General features: G+C 41.5%; 3 protein-coding genes across 8 annotated transcripts in view; 1 reads left to right on the top strand and 2 right to left on the bottom strand.

The window, feature by feature from the left end:
* The window catches only part of pde11a (phosphodiesterase 11a), a 43,137-nt gene extending 40,823 nt beyond the window's left edge, over nucleotides 1-2,314 (bottom strand). Inside the window, exons 1-2 of the mRNA XM_030427817.1 lie at nucleotides 1,108-2,314; nucleotides 231-389 (exon numbers count right to left, since the gene is read on the bottom strand). Coding sequence (XP_030283677.1) covers nucleotides 231-389; nucleotides 1,108-1,938 — 990 coding nt within the window. The 5' untranslated portion in view covers nucleotides 1,939-2,314. The remainder of the gene's footprint in view (nucleotides 1-230; nucleotides 390-1,107) is intronic.
* Nucleotides 2,315-3,681: 1,367 nt separating this feature from the next.
* On the bottom strand, nucleotides 3,682-5,958 carry LOC115588710 (cytochrome c-b). Its single transcript, XM_030429483.1, has 3 exons — nucleotides 5,801-5,958; nucleotides 4,974-5,152; nucleotides 3,682-4,862 (listed from the first exon to the last, which is right to left on the bottom strand). The coding sequence occupies exons 2-3, from the start codon at nucleotides 5,143-5,145 to the stop codon at nucleotides 4,717-4,719; spliced, it is 318 nt and encodes a 105-aa protein (XP_030285343.1). The 5' UTR covers nucleotides 5,146-5,152; nucleotides 5,801-5,958; the 3' UTR covers nucleotides 3,682-4,716.
* A 2,892-nt stretch (nucleotides 5,959-8,850) lies between these two features.
* The window catches only part of osbpl6 (oxysterol binding protein-like 6), a 52,294-nt gene continuing 46,562 nt past the window's right edge, over nucleotides 8,851-14,582 (top strand). For all 6 annotated transcript variants that reach the window (XM_030428306.1, XM_030428304.1, XM_030428308.1 and 3 more), the window contains exon 1: nucleotides 8,851-9,161. The gene's annotated coding sequence lies outside the window, so the exon portion shown is untranslated. The remainder of the gene's footprint in view (nucleotides 9,162-14,582) is intronic.

Genomic DNA, 14,582 nt, shown 5'->3' with positions numbered 1-14,582 from the left:
ATCTCCTCCGTACAAAGGTCAGGATTAGGAACAGATCACATTTGGATCGATACCGGTGCAACAGTACCATTCTGGTCTACCACTCCAATATGATACTGATATCTGGACCAATACCGGTTTCCCAAGCATATGGGTGCAAATGTGTACCAAACCCTACTCGTCACACGCCAAGCAGGCAACACCGCATGAGCGATCCTCATTTATTCTCACAACTGCAGTCATCGACTTACCTTTTCATCATCTTCAGTGAAGAGTGCTCCACTCGAAGACTTGTTGATGGCCTGAGCAACTCCAATGATCTCTCCGTCACTGTTGCGAATGGGCATGCACAGGAGAGACTTGGTTTTGTACCCTGTCAGCTTGTCAATTTCATCGCTGAACCGACGATCCTGCAAATCCACAGGGAGAGTGCAAAATGGAGACACAATGTAAGCGCTTATTGCAAAGTTGCAGTTTTGTTTTTTTGTTTTTTCGACTTTCAGATGACAGTGCAGTAAAATGTACAGCTCATCAGGATTCCATGTCTCACAAACAAAACCATCTAGGACAGCAGCAGATTTCATGACTTTTATGTGAAACTTTGCTCTGAACCTGGACCAACGTCATTCTTGGAAAAAAAAGTAAGCAGGGAAGCACTTCATATTTATTACTGTAAATGTTTGGTCCAGAAAGAAGAAGATGTCTGCTCAGACTTTTCTTGAAAAGGGGGGGGGGGAGGGCTGCTGGCATCATTAGGGGAGGTGCTCTCCTTGCAGCTATCCTGTAAAACCATCCTAGTTTTTAACTTACTCTCCTAAAATCAAGGTACACACAGCGGGATTCCAAAAGCAAGAGAGAGAATGATATCTCTGCTCTTACTGCTTTATTCTTATTACTCAGTGGTGTTTGTGTGTCTATGTGTGGTTTGAGGAGAGCTTTGTCCAGCTGGCTTCTGGCGCTGGCAAGTGTGATTGATGATCAATTACCGGTGACAGATAAAATGACAGACTGAGAGGCAAACGATCTGTCTCCCTGCCTGAGCCTCTCTTTTTTTTCTCCTTTTTTTTCTGTGACTCATGCAAATGCACACACGCACGCATGCATGCATGCACAAAGAGGAGCGGGCACCTGATATGCGTCAGGGATGTTCACTGTCTCTCCGTGTTCGGCCACGTATCCAATGATCCCTTTCCCCCACGGCACCTGCACTTCGTCTGAATTCATTGAGGGTAAAACTGTGGTGCCCGCATGCACGTCAAAGAATTTGGACACTAGTGTCTTCTTGTTGCCCGTCCCCTCCACTAAAAACAAGGAGCACCGGTCCGCGTCGACCATAATACAAACGAACACGAGGATTTTGTAGCTGAGACTCGTTAGATCCAAGTCGTTGGATATGTCTTTCACGAGCTCCAGGAAGAACTCTCTCTCGTTGTGCTCTTTGAGGTAATATTTAAAATCCACGGCTGTGGAGGGGTACTGGGGGATGTTGACTCTGGACTCCAGCAGCGCGCTCAGTATGTGCGCAGTGGTCGGGGGCAGAGAGCTGGCTTTCCTCAGCAGCGCTCTCCTCCTCATGCTCGTCAGGGGCTCCTGGGCCCTGGAATTCACATGCTCGTCGTATGTCCTGTTGACATTGATGGCCTTGGATCTGGCGAAAGTTTTGCGCAGCTCCTTCTGCGAGGCTCTCCGTTGCAGACCGTCACATTTGCTCGCCCAGCTGTCCTTGCACGCGTTACTCTTCTCCTCTCTCGGCTCGGAGGGAGCAGGAGCTGGAGCTGGAGCAGGAGCTGGAGTAGGAGCAGGAGCAGGAGCCGCCGGACTTTTGCTCGCCTGGTGATTCTTGAGCCATTTCTCCACCATGCTATAATTCCCCTTTCTGTTCAGGTAGTCCTCGAATAACTCGGGATGCGAGTCCAGAAAAGTTTCCACGTCAGAGAACACCATATTTGCTACTGCCATGTCTGTTCTTCAGCTGGTCCTCAGTGAACCAAATCCATGAAGCCGCGCAGGGAAATATCATCTATGAGGCTTTACTGAAGGCTAAAGTAGAGAGAATCACCTGGACACCCAACTTCCAAGATTGCGTTACGCAGGAAACACCCCTGGGGCTTCTGGCTTTACATCCAGCCTCCAGGATGGAGACTCCCCTTGCGTGCCAGCATATTCCTCCACAGCATCTCCACACAGTTTAAAAAAAAATAAAAAATAAAATAAAATAAAAAAGAAAGAAAGAAAGAAAGAAAGAAAGAAAAGAGGGAATTAAAAGCAAATCTGAGCAAAAAAGCAAGCGTGGAAGCGAACCGGGGCTTCCGCAGACCATCACAGGGATTGGGTATCTCACCGAGAGCCACTACCGAGCATCAGCGTCAGATGGGTCTACTTGTGTGCAAATGAAGCTGGCTGTGGTTGGCTCGGTCCCGCTGACGCTCGCCTCGTCACACACACAGAAGCTCCGGGTTGCCTAAGCAGTCAGCCCTCTGGACATTTGAACGTTTGGCCTCCTTTACAGAGTGTGATGGTGGTGATGATGATGATGATGATGATGATGATGAGGACGATGAGGATGAGGATGAGGATGATAATTAGGGGGAATCTATCTTCCACATCAGTATGAATGTGTTGCACACTGTGATCTAGACAGTAAATAAAAGATATTAAAATGGTGGATTACAGTGAGTGTTAATGATCATTACTTTCAGCAGTAATCCAGTGCTGCTCTAAATTAAAAACAAGGCTTCTTCAGAGCAAAAGACCGCCATGCAGAGAGGACGGGGTTATCATTTAATGAGACTATGCTTCAATAGCGTCAAACACAACGGATTCTGCATCCGCGTCCACTGCCATGGCTTGTAATGGCACTGCTGGCTGACAGGAGTAATCAAAGTGAACGACTGTCGCCTGAGGAAGAATGTGTTTCACAGCGTGTGACAGGTACGGCAGGTCGACAATACCGCCAAACTTTGGCACATGTGGAATCTGCACCTGTCGCTCTCTATCATGTAATCATGTAACAGCGACTTTTATTGGCAGGAGGACGTCACAGAATCAAATTCCTTCAGACAATTAATGAATCCGTGTGCAGGTGCGACGTTTGAACGCTTGAGGGAGCTAGACGCCAACAAGTTGGACTGGGAAGATCTGACAAACAGTATAAATACTGACGGATGAACAGTGCTTGCTGTTGTCCAGCATTGGCCTCTCTTGTCCTTTACATTAACACTTCAACAGCACATGAAAATAAATAAATAAATAAATAAATATTCATAGCAATAATTTTGAATAAGAAGAACTTTGATTTTGACCACTAGGTTATATCATCAAGTCTTAACCGTATCGTCTTTTACCAGATGTGGAATGTAATGAATTTATGAATGAATGTATTTACTCAAATATTGTATTTGAGTACTATTTTAAGATACTTGTACTTTAAAATTTCCATTTACTGCTGCTTTATACTTACACCTTTTCCACATTTTGGAGACAAATACTGTACATTTTACTCGACTTTATTTATTTGACAGCTTTAGTTACTAGTAACTTTGCAGATAACATGCTACATCAGAGCCAAAGGAGATTTAAATAACACTACTCAAAATTAGTTTTGGATATAAGGTTATTTTAGGGTTTCATTTGATTGTTTATTCTGTGACATATCTGATCTTATAATGTGTGTTATTTGCTCCCCAAAAATGATGCATTACATTTCATTGAACTTTTATTGCATATTCATGTACATGCATATATGAAAAATGCAGTATGTTGGATCCGATAATTGTCCAAGCCTCTAATCAGTCAATAGTATACAGTATTTACATAAATGTTAGTGCGACAATTGATGTTTTCTTTGTAGTTCTATTTAGGTACATTTATTGCCAGAATGATCTTACTGTTAGTATATTTAGTGTGAGATACTTTAAGACTTTCACTCAACTACCATTCATATCGGCAACATTCACTTCTGCCAAAGTAATATTATAACTTGGCACCTTTACTTCAAGTCAAGTATGACATTTGGGTACTTTTTACAATGTGTTTTTTTTAACCACATCTTGACAATATGCAGTGGCCCAGCCTCTTCATTCAGAGGGTCAAACTACTCTATTCAGAGAAAAACAAATGTATGTCATATAACAAACCTAGGTCACACTAAGATATTCAACTGATGAGGTACTAGTCGCATAAATATACAAAGAACATTAATCCACCGCCACTGCATGGGAAAATGATTAAGACATGCACACAGTCCAGCATATTTGACAATACATTGTATATGTGTATAATTTTGTTCCAGGTATTTATTGTAAGTTACCAAAAGAAAGACATTTAGTGTCGATTTTATTCAACTTGAAAATCAAACAGGACATAAGAAAAGACTGTTGAAATATCATTCATTCATTCTCAGAACAATCATTAAGACAACTTGATTATAAACCAAGAAACAACTGAGAATACACAAAGATTGGATGACAGTTAACTGGAAAACAAACTACACAGCTTTCAGTCCTCACATTCTGAAACACAGTATATGGTTCAATAATTTATGTTAAAAAGTAACCTGTTAAAACCAGGGGATATTGTTGACTCCACCGCAAAAGAGGATTGTGTCAGAAACAGAGGCACAGCTGTGACAAAACATATCATGCCAACGATTCTCAGTTTCTCATTCTGCCTGATCTTGAAAGAATGAAGAGTCCTCCCAACACAGAAATTGGCAAAGCTACGCAGATGAAAAGTCCTTTATGAAGTTGCAGACTTGATGTAGGCTATGAGGTCAGACCGCTCATTCTTCTTCTTGATGCCAGCGAAGATCATTTTTGTTCCTGGAATGTATTTCTTTGGGTTCTCCAGATAAATCATCAGGGTGTCGTCATCCCAAGTAATGCCTGGAATTAAAAGTGAGCAGGGTTAGGGTTAAGTGGAGAATAGTGTTTTAGCCACGTAGAATTACCAGCAGAGTCGCTCAAACACTGTAAATACACATGACCAGTATTTACCTTTGCTCTTGTTGGCATCGGTGTAGGAGTAGCCCTCTGCCTGGCCTGTTTTGCGTCCAAACAGACCCCAAAGGTTGGGCCCAACCTTGTGCTTTCCACCCTGCTCCAGAGTATGACACTGGGCACACTTCTGGACGAATGCCTTCTTTCCTTTGGCGAGGTCTACAGGCATGGTTTCTCTGAAGAAGAAGAAAAAAAACACTTAGATTTTACATTACTGGCAATTATTACTGACTTCCGATGTAAAATAGTTTACATTTTGACTGTTACTTTCCATGGCTGCCTTTGGTTAACAAGGTTTTTTAAAAAGGGCTATGACGTCATCCAGCCACTAGGGGGGGCTCGCTGTTGTGCAACCAATGAGTTGCCGGCATTGTTACAAAACTGACTTTGTAACCTCACCCTGAAGATCATAGTTTCTATGATCAAATTACTACAAGCAATGTTTCCATATGTTTACCAACTTCTCAATATAATGAATCACAGCGAAAATTGACCAGAAACAGTATATCAGATGGGCTTACTGTAAAAGAAACGGGAAAAAAATGTTACATAGGCCTACTAACTATAGGCTATAACTTTTGCTTGATATACTTATAGTGTCGACTGTAAGTTGGATTGTGATATGTTTTTAATAGTCAACATGTGACTAAGCTTCTTAAATAAGAAACACAGTAGTCTCAGTAGTATCGCCCGGAAACAGTCGCAGCGGTAGACCACGTTTCTTACGAAACCACCCGGCAAAGTCCGATTTAAGTCGCATGGAAAGACGTGTAACAAACAATAACCGACACAAAAGCTTGATGTTTCGATAATGAGCCTCTTACCTTTTCTTAGTATGTGTTCAACCGACGTACTGAGACCGAATTCCTCGGCTTTTTTCTTCTAGTCCTCCTGCCGGCTCCGTCACCAGACCACTGATTCACAGAAATGTGCTTCCTCCCAGTCAGTGAGGTCTCCCGGTTAAAAACGTCACCAGTCAGCTGACCTGTTTCATCATCCCTTTGTACAACTGTCGGTTGTTCAATGACTCGTTATCATAATTGCGCAATGTTAAGACTTTAACCTTCCCACGACACACATGTTACTTTTTAACACCATTATCACCAACAAGTATATATTACCATTCACGTTTTATCAGCCGCCTTCAATGGACACAAACCACACAGTGACGTTACGCTTCTGTCAATTATTAGTGAGCCGAGGCACAATCATACAAATGATCTCAAAACTGTTATTTGATTCAAGTTTCAGCAGTTGGGACTAATGACCTCCTTATTCCCTACAAGTGTGAACATGTAGTAGTCTCTGTTTTCTTCTCTATTTCAATGTCATTGAGGACAAAGGTTACTCTGGAGCATGTCAGAGTTCAGGTTGGGTAACAAGAAGCCAGCCATTAAGTCTGACACCCGACCATTTTTTGAGACAGACAGGGACAGATGAGAGGGGTTTACAATCACCCTCACCCGTGGCTCGCCTCTAAGATTTCTCTTTTATTCATGCAATACTCGCCATAACCGCAACCTGTGTGTAGAAACCACTGGGAAACCAGTTTAGATACCATAGAAGTGGTGCGTCATACACTAATGAGCACTGAAAACGCACACAAAGTCACGTCATCATTAGTCACCTGGTCCATTCAAATAACTAAATGAAGGTAGCCTAACTATTTAAGGTCTCAAGGCCTGCTTTTCTACATTAAGTATAGGATCTAAGTACAGTATGCTGACGCTTTCACTGACACTGAGGTCACCTTGTCTCACCTCTAAACATTGCATCACCTTGTTGTAGGCCTTGTGGAATTTCTTTCAATATTTGCCTTGTTTGACTTGTTTGACATGTTTGACTTGTTCAACAGATAAGCTAATTTCACTCTTTTTCAAATTACCATGATAACCCATCTCTTTTCAAGTTCAAATGACGTCTATAAGTTAAGTATGAGTTGGTAGTTCAATCATATGTCGACCTATGTTAAAGGAAACATCTCCTTTGATGTTAATCTTGAAGATTTCCGGGAGTGGCAATTGCAGGTGTATTTTTGGATCATCAGTGGGCCATAGGCTCAATCATCAACGTGTTGCCTCATTCATCGATAGAAAGTGACTTAACAGATATTTATTTACGTGAAAATATCAACGGTCAATGACACAATCACCGGTTAAAGCTAGCAATTGCTTGAATTCTTGACCCAGCCGAAAACACAGTTGACACCCCTTTCCTCCCAAAGTGTCCGTTGTTTTGCATCAGTTTTATATTTAACCTCCTTTCTTTTCCTAATAAATTAAGTTATCTCATTTAGCTAACATTCACATTACGCGACATCTTTCCCCCACAGGATGGCGAAGTGGCAAGGGCATACCTTATCTGAACATAATGTAAGAGTTGGGTAGATCAAAGTCTCACAATGTGGTGTGTATTTCTTTTCATTTTTCTTTTTTTAGTCTTTTGGCTTTATTGACAGGACAGTTGAAGATATGACAGGAAACAGGTTGAGAGAGAGGGGGAGTGACACGCAGCAAAGAGACCCAGGCCAGGAGTCGAACCTGGTCCGCTGCAGCGAGGACAAAGTCTCTGTACATGGGAGGCCCACTCTGCCCACTGAGCTAAACGGCGCCCCTGTGGTGTGTCTTCTGTCTGGATTCTCTGTCATTTAAGAGCCTTATCCTTTCACCAGCACCTCTAAAGTGCTTGCTTGTTCTCTTTTAAAACAATATATTTTTCTTTAACTTGGATTTCTGATGATTATTTGTGTCACTGCTTTGTAAGAATGAAAGTGAAGTAAAATTGTAAAAAAAAAAACAAGCACTTGTAACATCCATGCAGCATTGTGTAACTTTTTCCCTTACAGCAACAACTTCACAAAATCATATTGATGGTTCAGTGTCTTGTAACAGGGTGAATGGTGTCTCTGTCTCGGCCACTCCGCTGCCCCTTCACCTGTTTCTGCACTATGTAACTTCAGTGAGAGGGTCGGATCACAGAGTTACATACATGTTTACTTAACGTTTAAGTTCTCAACATATGACACTGTTATGACATAATGAGTTTTGTTTGTAGTTATCATCTACATTTTGTCTGACGAGTTGTCAACAGTGGTGTTGTACTCAGAAACTGTCTCAAACTGATCTGCAGACTACAACAAATGACATGCCCGGATGTGCATACTGAAGCTAGCACACATGAGACCTCAGCCGACCGAACCGGCTAACTTCCTGTTTAGAGCCCGGTTAACATGAATGGGGATTAATTTATGTAATTGTTCGGCTCTTACAGACTTTCCAAATGTTACTGCCTGAATCACGGCTCCAGTTATGACACTGAAATTAGTCATTTGACGGCTGTATCCTGTATCTCAAATGTATCCACTGTTTAGGGCGGCTGTAGCTCAGGAGGTAAAGCGGGCCGTCTAGTTATCGGAAGGTCACTGTTTCGAATCCCCAGCTCTCCCAGCTGCATGTTGAAGTGTCTTTGAGCAAGATACTGAACCCCAAAATTGCAGGCATCTTGCACGGTAGCCTCTGCCATCAGTATGTGAATGGGTGAATATGACAAGCGTTGTAAGTTGCTTTGGACGAAAGCATCTGCTAGATGCCCTAGATGTAAATGTTTACAGTAGCTTCTTTCACAGTGTTGGCTTATGGGTAACACTTGTTTTTTGGGCTGCAGTGCGTCAGTGAAGATGTCATTAGTACATTAATTTGTAAACTAATTCATTAATGCCTACATTTATTGTACAAATAGTAAAAATGCTTTATTTTTATTTCCACGTCCTCAAAACCTTCAAATATATAATTGCCCACTCCGGGTCCGAGGTTTGGCGTAAACCCACTTCCGTGTTTTGCGACGAGCCGCTGTTCGATCCAGTCCTGCGATTTCTTCCCGCTCAAAGCCGATCTTGCTGCAGGGAGGAGCGACCGGAGTGCAGTTGAGCTGAGCTGAGAGCATCACAACCCGCATTCAAGGAAACGGGCACACACAGCACTTTTCTTCTCTTTTTTTTCTGTGACTTTCCGAGATTAATTGTCGTCTATAACACGAATAAACAGATATATTCGATGTGGAGACTTATGGACGCCGCCTGTCTTTGAGGGTAGCTGGGGATCTCTGCCCAGTCAAGGGAGACCCCCCCGATTGTTTCCTGCGCCAAGAACTGTAAAGACATGGTCATCACTCCGCATCTGTGCTAAGGTAATACGCTTTTCTCTCTCTCTCTCTCCTCAATGCCAGTCGTGCTTATACAGGGGAGACTACCGTGTCATAACAATGCTGTGTCGGATGAAACCCCCTCCGCCGCGGTGCTGCATTCAGGGACCCCAGCATCTCATCCTTTTGTATTTGCATCCAGAGTGAATCACCGAGGAGGACCAGTCAGACATTTCCACCTAGCCTCCGCTGACTTTAGCTAGCTTGCTGCTCGTCTTACACAGGAATGAGATTACCTGATGTATCAAAACAAGCTCGTCCCAGCATCCCCGGGTGCTTTATCATGCATTGCCAACCCCCCTAAACATGGATGCTGTAGTGGAGTAAATAACACAGCCCGGGCAGACAACTCTGTCACTGACTTTGACGATGGAAACGTAATGCGTCACTGACATTTTCACCTTTTTTCAACTGGGCTCCACGGCTTCTCCCACCGTCCCATCAGACAGCACCGTGCCCACACACTCGACTGTGATCGATTCGCATGACCCGGAACCCGTAATCGCTCATTTTCCACCGTTATTATGCTTTCAGAGTTCAAGATGACAACTAATTGAAAGTTAGCCAACTTCTGTCACTTACAGGATTGCCCCCACAGTATCACTCTGCCCCCTTTTTTGTCAACTGAAGGTCAGCCAGTGACTTTGCAGTTGTTTTAAAAACAACACATCAATTAAAGAAGAGCAGAGGGGACTGGGAATCCTTGATGCCTTAGTGGTTTGTCCCTGGCATGCTTTGTTGAATAGCTGCTGCTTTGATCAGCAGTGATGATTGATTTTCTGATATATTTCTTGGCCCGGACTGAGGAGCCCTCCTGCTGAAGGTGTCCCTGTCCCATTCAAGATGAAATCTGTGCACTGCTTATGTGCCTCATCCTTAAAATACAGGCCTGTCTCACTCTGATGCTCAAGGTTTAGGTTGTCCTCTTTTTTTTTTTGCCATGTGACAGTAAGGAATATAAAGCAGATAATTAGTCTTTCTGACTCATTTAATTAGCTGACACATTCAAGCGCAAAGTCCTTTACAAATTAAAGCAGTTGCCAGACTAATCTGTGGTTTTAAGGCCTGTGACTCATGGATAGCTGTCCGTTTAGGTTTGCTTAAATTGTTTTTTCTTCATAATCACCATTCACTTGTTTGTATTCTGTTGTTATCGGCCGATTAATCAGTCAGTTGTTTCACAATGGGAAAAACTGTCAGTGTCTCCTTAAGCCCAAGATGACATCCTTTAATGTCTTGTTTTGTCCCCATCTCAAAAGACATTCAGTTAACTGTCATAGAGGAGTAAAGAAACAAGAAAATACTCATATTTATTTGGACTTTTTAGTTTATCAAAATAGTAATAGTAAATAGATTAATTTCATAATTGACAGCTAATCACAAATCAATGCAGCTCTACATCATATCATTTAAAATGTAAAGATACCAGTATCAACATGATACATTTTAATAATTATAACACATTTTTACTTCCATTCTTTTTGTTATACCATAAAGTTACATCATGTAGAAATTAGCATTTGTGCGATTTGGTACCCCCAGAGTTTTTGAGGGCAACACCACTGTCATAAATACAGATCCCAGGTGTGTCACAATTTGTCAGACGTAATGTAGGTGCTAACTACAAAACTCATCACGTTGTAACAATGTTATGTGCTGAAAACTTGTATGTTGAGGTAAACATGTATCGCTGTAATCCGACCCTGTCACTGAGGTGACATAGTGCAGAAACAAGTGATATGGGGCGAGAGTCTGAGACAGAGACACCATCCACCCTTTAACAAGACACTGTACCATCAAGATGATTTTGAGGCCGTTATTTTAAGGTAAATAAGTTGCATAATGATCCTTTAATTAGCTGGATATAAACAGGTTTTCTTCTAAAACCTTTTTACCGCTTAAAGTGAGACATCTAAAAATCCATCAGTGATTCCTTGATGGAGAAACTGCAGAAGGTCTCGTCTAAAAAAGATGGCCACAGGATCTGAACAAGAATTCAGTGCCAACTTTCAGCCCGTCTCTGTTCCCAATATGGGCACAAGTCAGTGAGTACTCCAGAAGTATTTCAGTGTGATACCCAGCTCTACCTAGATGATGTAATGTGTGCAGCCAGCGCAGGATAAACTGGCTGTGTCCAGTTAGTTAAAAAAAAAAAAAGGAAAAAGACAGACCTACTTTAAAGAGATGCTGCTCACTGCCTCCACATGTCACACAAAATCTACGTCCATTAAGGCTGCTACTGTACACCCAGGTAAAAGGTCAAAACACTGCCGCACTGATCGATATGCATTATTAGCCAGTTGTAAATTCAGACAATAGTTGTCCTTGAAGACCCTGTAATATAACCCTGGGACACGAGTCTACTTTTGTTGGTCCGCTTTAATTATGCAACAGAGAGGGGAGAACAGCAAACTTGGTTCACTGTAGAGTGCTGGTCGATAATGTGATATTGTGGGTGCCTTAGATGTGGTGACAACACAAACATGAACGTCTTTCCACCCCTATTAAGGCACAGTTGCTATCATGCTTTATCGTATTACATGTTGGTGATGAGTGAGGCCATTAAGGTTTATGTGGCTCTAATGTGCTCTAACAGCAGCGAACATCAAGACAGAGAGTAGAAAGTGAGCTCTGGCTGCTCCCTTATTATTTTCACTGGTTTGTTTTGGCTTTTCGTCTTGCAGTGCTGCTCGACATATTGGGTGTCTAAAATCTCAAGTTTATTTTCTTCATCCCTCTGAGATCTCACAGAGCAGGGCACGCAGATAGTGGGATTACTGCAGTCCTCTGAACCTCCCTCCAGACAGCTCTGCCTGCTTCTTCCTGGCTTGACCCACGTCAGAACTGATGATAGTCACTGCTTTACTCATGATACTCTATTGATCCCTGCAGGAGAAATTTGACTTTTCACTCGCCAACACCCTTTAAGGTCACAGCGCACATTTGGCAGCAGAAAAGCCCTGGAGTCCGTCAGAAATTAGCATCTTGTTCAAAGACATTTCAGTAGTGCAGATACAGACGGTGTACTGCAGGTGACTGAAACCCGAAGCTCGAGGTTGTCACTGTACTGACCTGCTCAGACTTAACGAAGGCCCTTAAAACTTCAAGGTTGGAGGAAATCATGAAGAAACTGCCTAATATTATTCATATGATCACAGGCATCAAAGCTGTGCTCGCAGCAATATATATTGGACTGGATTTCTATAACATCCCGTTGGTCGATACAAATATTAAACCAGATTTCCACCCTGGTTACACTCATTGCACTGGTTTGCCTTACTTTTATATTTAGGTGCACCAACACATAATTAAGGGGCACCCAATTGTACATTTTAATTCAGTCTTAATGATTTATGTAAATGATTGTAAACAGGAATACCTTTGTTTAGATGCGACTTTCTACATGGCAAAAAATATCAGGCGCAATGGTGCAACCACTGAAAATGCTTAGTCACACTTGACAGATTTTTGGGTTCATGTGCCACTAAAACTTTAATCCACTTTTTTATAACATCGTATTGATATACAACCACTGGTCATTATTCCTGATTCTAATAATACCCATTATCAATGCTACAAAGCTTTTTACTCCCTCTGCTAATGCTCTATAACAGTGGAAAACTTTTGATATATTTGAATGATCTTTCACTTAAAACTGGATAATTACTGAACTGAACACCTAGGTTATTAAAAACGTGAATAAATAAGTCTGGTTCAGTGAACATAAAACTCAAAGTCCTAGATGCCGGAGGCTTACCCTTCAGTTCTGCCAATACCAATAGTTTGTAAAACACAAATATTAATCAGCCAAACCTGTTAATTTACTATCATATATGACAAAGAAACACATGAAATCCCCACATTTTAGTGAGTGGGCTAGCAAAGACGTAACTTTTTTTTTTACTTGGAAAATGTCTAAAACAGTTAATTGATAATTAAAATAGTTTGGTTAGTTGTAGTTAGTTGTTGTTGCAGCTCTATCCACACCTCAGTGACTGTGAATACATGACCTTCGGGGATATAAACCACTCACCAAAAAAAGTCATGAGAAAGGAGATGACTAGTCTGTGTAATACAATTTAGACAGAAAATATGTGGGGTGCTCTTAGAAAATAGGAAAAAAGAGTTCTTCAGTTACCATAGGTAATCCAGGCACACCAAATATAAGAATGTATCAAAGGAGAAGGGAATTATTAAAAAGCCCTTTTTAGTAGTGGCTAAATCGTTAAAAGGCCGGGCATTAAATAAAAGCCATCATGTTTTGACCACTAGGTCTTCATCACAGGGTTGGGAGCTCTGATGAAGACCTAGTGATCAAAACATGTTGGCTTTTGAAGAACAAAGAAGTAATTTTTAATGTCTTCGGTTCAATGACGTATCTAGGTATGCGTTGCAAATGCTGCTACAGCAGACAGCAGAATTGTCACAAATAAAGCCTTGTCTCCTGTTTATCCCCAAGCATTACAGTTGTTTACGCAGCTTGTTTTAGTTAACTCTCTTCAGAGTCTCAGTTAATGAACCTTCTATGAACACGAGGCAGTTTGTCATTACATTTAGCAAGAAATTCATTCCAGGGTATAAAATCATTTGATGGCACTGGTTGAGGCTAAATTATTTTTTCCCTGGAACATCTCTGTGACAGTTTTCACCATTACCTCTGATTTGGGAAAAACCTTTTTCCCCCAAATACTTCTGCTTTTCTGGAGCGTAAAATTAGATTGACAGAATTTATTTAGTGTGTGAGATTTAGCTGAGAATGCAGTTCTGGGTGAATGAGAGCGAGGGGAAGGGGAAGTGAAAGTGAAAGATTTTTCTTGCTGATTTAGAAATTTAATGAACTTGGAGCCACGCAACTGTGAGGAAATTAGGCAGGGGATAGTCTTATGTTCATAAAGAACTCTTTTTAGTGTGTAATGCATTGGCACAAACAAAGACGATACATGTTTTTAAATGAATGTACAGTGTGTCTTAAACCATCCCTTTGTTCTCTCTCTATATGAAATTCTATCATTTTGTGCACCTTCATTTTATCACCACACACCAAAATATATGTAGCCATGTATTGCTTTTGTATAGATTGAACGGGACCATGTGAAGGATTTAGAGGCATCTAGTGATGAAGTTGCAGATGGAAACCAACTAAACACCCCACATCTCACTCGCCACTACTGTGGCAAATCACACAAAAGGCCGTCCCGAGAGCCAGTGTTTGGTTAGTATGTTCTGGGGTACTGTAGAAACATGATGGTGCAACATGTAAGACAACGAAAACAAAATAATCCTTAATTTCTGGTGATTGTACCCTAATAAAAACCTAATTATGAATATTAAGTCTAATTTATTTACTTTACACTTGCCCTTTAAAGGGGCACCATGTTGTTTTGTAGAATAAATTAAAACTCAGAA

Source organism: Sparus aurata, chromosome 9, assembly GCF_900880675.1.
Source record: "Sparus aurata chromosome 9, fSpaAur1.1, whole genome shotgun sequence".
NCBI classification, from domain to species: Eukaryota; Metazoa; Chordata; class Actinopteri; order Spariformes; family Sparidae; genus Sparus; species Sparus aurata.
Note: the sequence above shows the minus strand (reverse complement) of the source record. Positions and strands in the feature narration are given on the sequence as shown.

Bases quoted from the DNA above. Each gene is read 5' to 3' on its own strand.
- LOC115588710 (XM_030429483.1), bottom strand. From the start codon at position 5,145: ATGCCTGTAGACCTCGCCAAAGGAAAGAAGGCATTCGTCCAGAAGTGT. The intron at 4,863-4,973 runs GTAAATACTGGT...TTTTAATTCCAG, and splicing joins CGATGCCAACAAGAGCAAAG to GCATTACTTGGGATGACGAC.